An 11,587-nucleotide genomic window follows, 5' to 3' on the forward strand; every position below is an offset into this window, starting at 1 on the left:
CCATACGTGACGCATTCCTTGAGGGAAAGCAAGTAGTCGCTGTATTTTTTGACCTGAAAAAGGCACATGACACAGCGTGGCGGAGAGGCATCATTAACACTTTCCAGGCATGGGGAGTGAGTGGTAATATGCTGGCTTTCATTCAGGGGTTCATGTCTGACCGTACATTTCAGGTTAGACTAGGGACAAACTTATCCAGCACAACCAATCTGGAGAATGGGGTACCACAGGGAAGCGTTTTGAGCTGCACGTTATTCGCCGTCGCCATAAACAGCATAACGGCTTGTGTCCGCCGTCCTGTACGTTGTTCTTTGTTTGTGGACGACTTCGCCGTTTACGTCTCTGCAAGAAGACTTGCTACGGCGGAGCGTTCCCTGCAGCTAACCATAAAGCGACTGGAGGAATGGAGTAGGCGGACGGGATTTTCGTTCTCTACTTCCAAAACCCAATGTATAACATTCTCCAGACTAAGGAACTATTTAGAACCGTCACTTACCTTGAACAGATCCCGAATAACATCAAGTCGGAATGTGAGATTCTTGGGTCTTACATTTGATTCCCGACTTACATGGATCCCTCACTTAAAATCCCTTAAGGCAAAATGTCTACAAAGGCTAAATATGCTTCGAGTTCTTACTGGGACTAAGTGGGGCGCGGACAGGACATGTATGCTACGTTTCTACAAAGCTTTTGTCCGTTCGTGCCTTGACTATGGTTCTCAGGTTTATTCTTCTGCCCGGCCAAACGCGTTAGGAATGCTTGACTCGATTCACCACTCTGCGATCAGGTTGGCTACTGGAGCTTTTCGTTCAAGCCCTACACCTAGCTTATTAGCGGAGGCTAGTGAACCAATGCTGGATATGAGACGCAAGCAACTTGCCATAAATTATTTTCACTCCCTTAAAGCCAAGCCCGAAAATACGGCATATGAACACGTATTTGAAAATAACTTGCTCGAAGTCTATGCTAATCGCCTTAACATCTCTGCTCCCTTTGGAGTAAGGGCTAAAGCGCTCCTCTCGGACCTTGGTATCGAGGAGTACCAAGTAAGCCAATGCTACCAGAGTGATATTCCTCCCTGGTTAGTATTAAGTCCCGAAGTTGTCCTGTCACTTCACAAGTACAAGAAAGAAAACACTTCTAATTTAGTGTTCACGCAGGCCTTCCGGGAACTCTTGAGTGCTCGGGCACCTTGCGACATAATTTACACTGATGGATCTAGGTCTGAGAATGGCACCGGATGTGCGTTCATAACGGCGAGTCGTGAGTATAGATTCTGTCTGCCCTCTGTAGCGTCAGTCTACACGGCAGAACTGACCGCTATTTTTAAAGCATTGAACATCGTCTGCCCCAGGACCAGAAGGCTGGTCATCTGCTCCGACTCGCTTAGTAGTCTACAAGCAATCAAGGACATGTATCAAAACATGTCCTTGTACGCGACATCCGTTGTGCCATTCACAGACTTCAAGTCCGAAGTATACAGGTTGTTCTGGTGTGGGTGCCCGGTCACGCGGGAATTCCCGGAAATGAGCTTGCCGACAGGGCTGCTGGGAGTGCTCATGAGCTTCCTCCTTTTACTGCTATGGTGACAGGGTCAGACCTAAAGCCAATGGTGAAGGAGAAGTTAATACGAGTTTGGGGTGACTCTTGGTCTCGGACGGTGTGCAACAAGCTAAGAGCCATAAAACACACAGTAGCTCCCTGGGGGACAGCCATCCGCGAGAACCGCAGAGAGGAAGTAGTGCTGTGTCGGTTGCGAATCGGTCACGCGCTGCTGACTCACGGGTACCTCATGAGTCGCGGGGATCCCCCGGAGTGTGCGCGTTGTGGAGTGGCTCTGAGTGTTGAGCATATTTTGGTCGAATGCCGTGATTATGCAATGCTAAGACGATCTTGTCAGCTCCCAGCAAGTCTATCCGATCTGTTGGGGGATGATGAGTCAGTCATTGTAAAGCTTTTTGAATTCTTAAGAAGAACGAGTCTTATCTCAAAGATTTGGTCTGAGCGAAGTACCTGTTAAGTTATATAAACTTTGTCCTTCTATTTATTGTTATTTGTTATTAGTGAGGGTGGGTCCCTTTACAACCTTACCTTCACTAACTTACCTGGTTTTAGCATTAGATTGTTGTTATATTTATTATCGTTATTATTTATCTGACATATTTTAACTATTGGGGGCCCCTTTACAGCCTCTCAGCTATTTCTGTTATTTAGTTTTAGTCCTCTGTTCACTGCTGTTGTTTTTCTTATTGTCTTAATGTGATAATCTTCTTTGACACAGCGATCCGCTGTCTATTCTTTGTACTGATAACGTGACACCATATTTTAAAGTGTAGGTGTCCGTTAACCCTACGGGCATTGATAACCTCCGTGTTTTATGCCCTTATATATATATAAAAAAAAAAAACTTATTTGTTAAGTCACATAGGTTTGCATGTACCACATCATATATTTAGAGAATTTAATTTATTTGCTTTACCTAGATGTAGAACAGTTTTCCTCATTATAACTTTCCTTTGTACAAGACTCTAAGGTTTCTTAATTTAAACCAATTAAACTTTGATATTTTTAATGATAATTTGGAAAATATTTTAAAGATATGCAGCAACCTTTCATTTGGATTTAATTTATTGTTCATTGAAGAAGTGTATGTGTACAATGAAGCAAGTTGTTCTTTTTTTTTTAAATTGTATAGAGTTCATTTATTTATGTTGTGTAAAGAAATTTAAATATTAATTTGTGTAACTGCCAGCAGTTTAGTTTAGTTTAGTTTGTTATGTAAAGTTCATATTAAGAGTACATTAATTTTAGTTAGGATGGCTGTTTTGGGAATAATAATTGAAGGTATTGTACTTTGTTTGTGCTATATAATGTCCTGTAGCTGTCATGTAAAATTGAAAACTAAAGTGTGTTAACAATATAAATAAATAATATATCTCCCCAAAATTTATTTATTATTAATTTTAGACATGCATATTGTATATAATATTAAAAGATAAAACACCAATATTAACCCTTTGATGCATGGTTTTTTTTGTAAACTGTAGTAGAAAAAAATATTTGTTTTACTACAGTTTTTAGATGAAGTAAAAAATAGTTTAAAACATATTTTTTTAAATAAGGGTTTTTAAGAGGGTTTTTTGGTATGTTACAACTGAGTTACAACATGCGTTACTCCAAAAGTAATTTCTTGTAGTATGTTACACTTGAGACACATCATGCAAACAAAGAAGTTTCATACAGCTAACTAATAATAGCATCCATAAACAGGATTTTTAAAAAACTTAAGTTTTAAGTGACAAACTTTATTTACAAATTACAAATTGTATAATCAACTTGAATTCAAGTGTGGTATGCTTTACAACAGTTTTTTTTTGTTTTTTTTTTTTTTAATGGAAGCACAGGTTTAGGTTGCACTTGCTGCACTTTACGTTTGTGTTTCGTTTACAATTGTCCATTTTACATCGGTTCCTCTTATCATCCCAGATTGGCCAATGGTCTGTTTTGTCCTTCACCACAGGGACAGGAGGTCTGGGAGCTGAAGAAGCTTTCATCCTCTTCTTTGCTTCTTGACCGTTCTGGGATGACGACGGCCTTCCTCTTTTGGGAGTTTCCTTCATACCTATACTGCACAGGGTGACAGCCAGTTCAGTCCTAAACTCCTTTTGGCTTACTTTGTCTTCTTGCATGGAAGAATGAAGAATCCAAGGGTTTACTACCGCCATATCAACTAAGTGGTACAGCAGTCGAAAATACCACTTCATGCTCTTCATTCGTATGTGGTGTCTGCCAATATGGGAGTCCATTTGGTCAACTCCACCCATGTGCCTGTTGTAGATTTTTACTACCTTTGGACATGAAATTTCACTATATTTCTTATTCTTCCTGTCATACCTCTTTATCTTTTCAAGTAGGAGAGCTCCACAGAAAGTAGAACCAAGCGTGACAACCTGGTTGTCGTGCCAACAAACGACACTTATAGGAGTGTTATTAACGACTGTGATCCACTTATCACAAGTTCCCCTCGATTTGTTTATCATAATTGATTTTTCTTCGAAAGGGCAATCCGGAAGTCTGTCCCTGCGAAAAGTACCCAGCATGAATATCCCTTCTTTGTGGAGGTATGAAAACAAGGGTAGACTTGAGTATTAGTTATCACAATATGTGGCATAATTGACATTTGTTGGGACCTCTCTTGCTAATCTTACTACAAGATTTCCAGTAGTACAAAGATCAGGTTCCCCATTCAAAGGTGCCTCCGATTGACCAGTATAAATTTTCAAATTTGTAAGCAAAGCCTTTATCATCGCAAATAACGTACAGTTTGTAGCCCCATTTATCGGGTTTGTTTGGATAACAGAATTTTTTTAGAAAATGTATTTCCTACATCTTGGCGTCGTTCACATATTATTGCTCTACATAAACCGGGCCAGGATAGAGCGTCTCCAAATAGCTATCGGGCTATATCCCTTACTAGTTGCCTCTGCAAAGTCCTTGAAAGAATGGTCAATAGAAGGCTTGTGTGGTATTTGGAAAAAAAAATCTTCTGGCGACTGCTCAGTGTGGATTTCGGCAGGGTAGGTCTACTGCTGACCATCTGTTGTGTTTGTAGACGTTCATCCTAAACTCTTTTATTCAAGGAAAACACTTAGCTGCTGTTTTCTTTGACCTGTCGAAAGCCTATGACACTGCATGGAGAAGGGGTATTGTAAATAAATTAATATCTTGGGGTGATGGTAGTCATGTGGTGGCATTCATAAATGGCTTTTTGTCTGACAGAACCATTGAAGTAAGACTCGGGAAAACTCTTCCTGATCCTCTTATTCAAGAAATTGGAATCCCGCAAGGAAGTGTGTTAAGCTGCACTCTGTTTATCATTGTTATAAATGAAATTGCATCGTACGTTATACCTCCTGTACGCTGTTCTTTCTTTGTAGACGATTTTGCTATTTTTATCTCGGCAAAGAAACTGTCTACATCTGAAAGAGCTTTGCAGTTGACTATAAACCGGCTTGAACAGTGGTCTAGAGTAACGGGTTTTTCTTTTTCTCCATCGAAAACTAAGTGCATGGTCTTTTCTAGGCTCCAAACCATGGAGAAGCCAACACTAACTTTGATGGGACATTGAATACCAAACGTCGAGGAAATAAAATTCCTGGGTCTCACGTTTGATACCCGGCTAACTTGGTTGCCTCACCTGAGAGACCTAAAAGATCGATGCATGAAACGCTTGAACATACTTAGAGCTCTTAGCGGAACAAAATGGGGGCTGACAGGACATGCATTCTCAGATTTTACAAAGCCACCATCCGTTCCTGTTTTAGACTATGGATGTCAAGCATATGGGTTCGCAAGACCCAGTGCTCTAAAAAATGCTTAACCCTGTCCATAATTCTGCTTTAATACTGGCTACTGGAGCTTTTCGATCTTCTCCTATTTACAGTCTTCTTGCAGAAACGGGAGAACCTCCTCTTTCGCATAGACGGCAACAACTGTCCCTAAACTATGTTCACGCTCTTTGAGGGAAGCCAGACAACCCTGCATTTGAACCGGTCCTGGGAAATGAACTCCAAAATTCTTTCCTAGCGACACCAAATCATCCTTCACCCTTAGGCGTTAGGGCCAAATCCTACGCTTATTAAATAGGCCTAAACGATTACGAGTTTAAAGTCGTCCATCAATGTGATATCCCACCCTGGAGCGTCTCAATACCAAAAGTTATTTAAAATCTCTCTAAGTTTAAAAAAGTCTCCACTCCAGAAACAGTCTACAAACAAGAATTCCGTCAAATACTAGGCAGCTTCGCACCTTGCGGTGTTGTTTATACTGACGGATCAAAGGAACGTTGTAGAACTGGATATGCTTTCTTCACTGGGGTTAGACGATACGGGTTTCGTCTCCCCAACGACTCTTCTATTTTCACGGCCGAATTAACAGCCATCCAGAAGGCCCTAAATATAACGTTTCCTATGAAAAAAAAAATTGGTTATCTGCAGCGACTCCCTTAGTGGTATACAAGCCATCAGCGAAATGTTTTTCAAAACACATTATCATCCGCGAAATATGGAACTCTTTGTTTTCCCTTCAGTCCCAGGGTGTTGCTGTCTTACTTGTCTGGGTACCTGGACACATTGGAGTATCCGGAAACGAGCTGGCAGATAGAGGAGCCAAAGAAGCATTGGAACTCCAGCCTTATACCGCAAGGATGATTTCTTCCGACATTATCCCGGTGGTGAAGGGCAAACTGAAAGCCAAATGGAATACCGAGTGGCAGGCAGTCGTTAACAACAAGTTACGACGTATTAAAGACTGCGTTGGACTCTGGGAGACAGCGAACCGCCCGAGTCGTCGTGAGGAGGTTGTGTTGTGTCGCCTGCGGTTAGGCCACACGCTTCTCACACATGGCTTCCTCATGAGTAGAGATGATCCTCCGGTCTGCGACACATGTGACACTGTCATCACAGTTGAACATATGCTTGTTGACTGCCCTCGCTACTCGGTACATAGGCGCAACTCGAATCTGCCGGCTTCGTTGAACGATATTCTCTGTGATGACGAGACGGCAACTCAAAGACTGTTGTGTTTTCTGAATGCAACGTCGCTGATGAATAAAATATAGTATTATGTTAAACTTATTTATTCCGATTATTGATTGTTGTTTTTATTTATAAATTTTATTATTTATTTGTATTTATCTTTATCATGACAGCTGCCAAATTTAATTAGCTCCTTTACAGCTAACTTAATGGCAGTAAAATTTGTTAAGTTTTCACAGTTTATTTAATTAATGTTATGTACCTTGTCTTTATTTATTTTCTATATATCGTTTTAGCCTCTATGTGGGTTATGACCTCTCTACAGTCTTTCCCTTGTTAGATTTATTGTTATCTAGTTGTGATTCTAATGTGATTCTAATTTCCTTTTTGTTATAGAGAATGTAATCATTATTTACCTAATTGACACCACCAAATACGAGCAGGTGCCAATTCTTTCTTGAGGGCGATGATAACCGCAGCGTTTTTTGCCCCTTATAAAAAAAATGTCTCTTCTGTATGTATCATTGATATCATCATTTCACGCCACTTGAGGACAACTACATTTGTATTACTTTGTTGAGCAATAACTTCCCCTTTTTTGAGTTTTTTCCTTTCAACTTCGGCTGGAGTTCCTTTCCGTTTGTTCCAACGGAAGAGTTCCAACCAAATGCGTGTTTCGTTCAAGAAGACTATTGGCTAAGGTTACACTTGGGTACCAATTGTCTACAACAAGTGTCCTTCCAGAATCAAGCAAATTTTCCATCAGCTGTAAAACAATAGATTGAGCTGCACTGACACCATCTTCTCTATCAGACTTTCCATAGTAAATCTTAACAGCCCATGTGTAACCCTTTTCAACACATAACTTATAGATTTTAATACCATGTGTCTTGTTCGGTATATACTGTCGAAATCCAACTCTTCCTCGAAAAGGAATAAGGCTTTCGTCGATACAGACAGTTTTTTGAGGAGTCAATGTAGACTCAAACTTATCTTGTAATATATCGACTATGGGTTGTACTTTGTACAGCTTATTTGACAAGTCTGAAGTGCTATTGTCAGCAAAGTGGAGCATACTCTCGTAATAACAGTTCAAATCTGTTCCTTGACATTACCTTTACTGTTAAAGTCTTATACAATGTACTACTGCAGTACTTTTCAATAGAAGGCTGTTTCACCAAACCCATCCACATAATTATGCCAAAAAACCGCTTTATTTCGTTTTCGTTTGTAGGCGACCAGTTTTTTAAAACGTGATTGGTATGAAAGTTCTTTACTTTGTATGCACTACTGTGCTTAAATATTGGTTTGATCAGCTATAAAAGTGAATAAATTGTCGTCGACAAACAACTGCTAAATATCAATTGGCTTAGAATCTTTAATTTTATCTATCACTTCCTGTGACAATATTGGCACAGGATTATATTGAAAGGAATTGGGATCAAATTCATTAGTAGGTCCCCAGGTTAGGCCTAAGAGGTTTTGTGCGACATTTTGGTTTACCTGATTATTATTTCGAGGCTGTCGATCATCTCCTTGTTCATCACTATTTTCTTCATATGAAGGTATGTATTCAGGGTGGGCATCTGAATCATAACCTCCAAATAATATGTCTGATATGGATGAGGCATCTGATTCACTATTGAAAGGATCTTGTGCACATGTCATCGTGCAATAAACATATGGGCGTAATTGCAAAATAACAACTTTTCAGGAGAGCAGTTTTAAGAAACTTATACCTACGTTTGAAGTTTTAAATCTAGATATAAGCGGCCTAAGTCAACCAAATTTTTGCACATAATACCTTAGAATATGGAAATTAAAGTACGCTAGTTATTTTTCCTTTTTTATTTTTTACATCCATTTAAAATAGCATTTAAAGCAGATTACGCCTGTATGTCTCAAACAAATAAATTCCTAAAAAATCAGTCACGCTCATTCATTTTCAAGATATAAACTGTTGTAAATGACAAATGAAAGGGTAGAAAACTAAATTTGAGCTTGTTAAATTATATTTATTACATACAAATCATTAAAAAACAGAAAATATGATTTTACAATGTGAAATTCAATGTGGGCCCAAGATTAGTTTTTTTTTAACTTGATACCTTGTGAAAATCAATGTGGGCTGTAAACTTAGTATAATAACTACAAAATACACAAAAATAAGGAATAAAACTTAAACTATGCTAAAATTAAAGTAGCCTTAAATTAATTGTATTAACTACAAAACAAACATTTTCAATCTGACATGTCAAAAAAGTCAAAACCAACACACTATCAAAACCTGGTAATGAAAAAAGTTCATCTTCACAACGCTGGTTACAATCACTTTTCCATTTAAGTTAATCATAGCGCAGGTTTTTGTGAAACAGCATGTTGTCTTCGCCCCGTACGATGGGTGTTGGACCACTGCAGAGCCCCATCAAATCATTGTATTTATATTTCATCAGATTTGGTTCATTTTTCTTGTAGTCTTTTTGGCTTTGAACTGGGATTAATGTTACTTCTGGGCACTGTCAAACTACTGTACTAACCGTCTACATGGCTTGTTATGAAAAAAAGTTTACAAGGTTCTTTCTTCAATACCATGTATTCGACCATACTTGGCCAGTCCACAATATTTCCTCCTTCGTCGTCTTTTGGTACGGTAAGGATCCTTAGTTGTTTGGCTAAGGCCATGAAATCCAAGAAATCAGAATTTTCCATACTGTGTACGTCATATGGATGTTTCCTGCATGCCAGGCGTATAATAGATTTGAGTTCGGAAGGTACAGTGACATTGCCAGCAGTACTTAGTGCTGAACTTATTGCACTATGGGCGGAATCGCCCTCATTTTGGCCATGGTACGGCTCAAAGAATTTTAGCGATATAAATCTGATACTTTTAGAAGTACATACAACATTAAGTAACATTGTAGCAATGGCAGAGTTTTTGTTCTGACCACTGCATCCATCAGAGAACAAAAATACATCTTTGACATTCTTGTTATCAAGATCACTTAAGTAGTCATACAGACGACGCGATTTCACATGATCCTCTTCGGCCTAAGCCCTCATGCCAAACGTAACAACTACAATCTTTGTTGGCGATGTTATATACAGTCATGTTGTAATTTGTAAGTCTTCTACGGTAGAAGAGCTTACTTTCTGCAGCTATAGGCAGCAGTATTATTTGCTGTAAAAAGTAGCACATACACTGACTCATCTACTAGAAGATCATTAACACATTCACTGCGGATGACAAAATTACTGGTGGCAGAAAATGCGGGATTTTTTTTTTTTTTTTTTTTTTTTTACTTACCCAAAATGGAGTCAGGATAGCCGAAAGGGTTGTCCAAGGTATCCCGGAAGCTTCGTTGGCCGGAACGGTTGACGTCATGTCCGTGCCGAGTTTGCTCGTCATCCGCACCGGGTGCCGGTCACCGTGTTGTATGTGCTCGCTGCGCACTAGGTTTCGGCACAAACACTCGCGAATTACACGTATATAGTACATGAATGACACGTAGATAGTACATCAATTACACGTATATATTACATACTAGTTTGAAAAATATACAACATCAAAAACAGTTAACACTCCCCCCTCTCAGAGTAAAAATTAGAAAAAAACTATATACATCCCCACCCACCGCCAAAGTCTAAAAACTACTTATTTGCCCTCGTGATACTTATCAAAGCAACCGAGTTCACACAGAGCTGGTTCGTCAGGGCACACTGCACAATAGTATACTGTTTCCTTACGCTTGCCTTCTTGGTAGCAAACGCGGCACCTCCGGGTAACTGACTTGCCGTTTCCTTTGCGCTTCATTGATTTGGAGAGACGATGCATGCTGTTGCGAGTCGGTGTGATGAGCAGTGGGGCTTCCTTTGGAGGGAGCAGGTCTTCAAGTACACGAACTCGGAAGTCATACAGGTACAGCCTATCTGAGTTGTACATGTTGTACAGATAAAAAGAATTTACAACAACAACCTGGAGAAAGTGCACAAAAATTTTCTTGTGCCATCGCAGGGTCTTGCGCTCACAGGGGTAATACGATACCATTTGGTCCAAGCGGTCAGTCCCCTTCATGTAAGAGTTGTAGTACATGATTGGTTTTGGCAGCGTTCGTTTTTGTTTTCTCCGGTTGGTGGTTTGGACCATCTCGTTGTCATATTGTGTGGAGATGTAGGTCACCGTCCGCTTATCCCTCCATTTTCCAATCATGACACTTTGGGCATAGTTTGCTATCGTTTCACCTTTGCCCAATGCCTTTGCCTTCACCGCTGGAGGTGTATGGAGTCTGTCGATGCGTAGGGTGCCGGTAGTGTAGGTTGAATGACGTAAAAGTTTGGATGATAAGACAAAACTATTATAAAAATTATCCATGAACAGGGAATGGCCTTTCCCCAGGAAGTCCCTCATCAGCTTCATGACGACTTTGACGGTATGACCTTTGCCACTACAAGAGTCATGACTCCCCGTGTAAACATGGAAAGCGCAGCATGAGTCCCTCGGGTTCATTCAGGGAATAAATTTTGATCCCATATTTGTGGCGCTTGCCCTTTACGTACTGGCGGAAGACCAGTCTGCCACGCCACAGTACCATCTCTTCGTCGATTGTCAGTTCACGGTCGGGATAATAGATGTCACATCTTATTGTTGATATATTCAACAATATTTTGAATTTTAAAAAGACCGGTTGTTAGCAGGTTCAGGGTGATCAGGGGTATCAACTCTTGAATAATGCAGACATCTCAAAATGTCAAGAAATCGATCTCGAGACATGTACTCCTTGAACATAGGAAAGTTCAACAACCGATGAGTTTTCCAATAATCGTTCAATCGATTCAATCTGACGTTGCCAGTCAACAGTAGAAGGCCTAAGAATGTTCTTAGTTCGGCCAACACTAAGTCCTTCCATTTGGTTATGCGAGACGCGGGAGTAGTGGTGGGGCCACAAAATAGTTCCAGGGCATACAAGTTGGTTTGTCTAATAATATTCTCTAAAAACACGGTGTCAAGAAGGAGATTGAACCAGTCAATTGGTTTATTGTCACCTGGAATGGGA

At 40.0% G+C, this 11,587-nt stretch overlaps 1 protein-coding gene across 1 annotated transcript; it reads right to left on the bottom strand.

Annotated features, from left to right (window-relative positions):
* Positions 1-10,188: 10,188 nt before the first annotated feature.
* On the bottom strand, positions 10,189-10,950 carry LOC124371704 (piggyBac transposable element-derived protein 4-like). Its single transcript, XM_046830040.1, has one exon. The coding sequence runs from the start codon at positions 10,948-10,950 to the stop codon at positions 10,189-10,191; it is 762 nt and encodes a 253-aa protein (XP_046685996.1).
* Positions 10,951-11,587: the final 637 nt, after the last annotated feature.

This window comes from Homalodisca vitripennis, unplaced genomic scaffold (genome assembly GCF_021130785.1).
Source record: "Homalodisca vitripennis isolate AUS2020 unplaced genomic scaffold, UT_GWSS_2.1 ScUCBcl_1875;HRSCAF=6046, whole genome shotgun sequence".
NCBI classification, from domain to species: Eukaryota; Metazoa; Arthropoda; class Insecta; order Hemiptera; family Cicadellidae; genus Homalodisca; species Homalodisca vitripennis.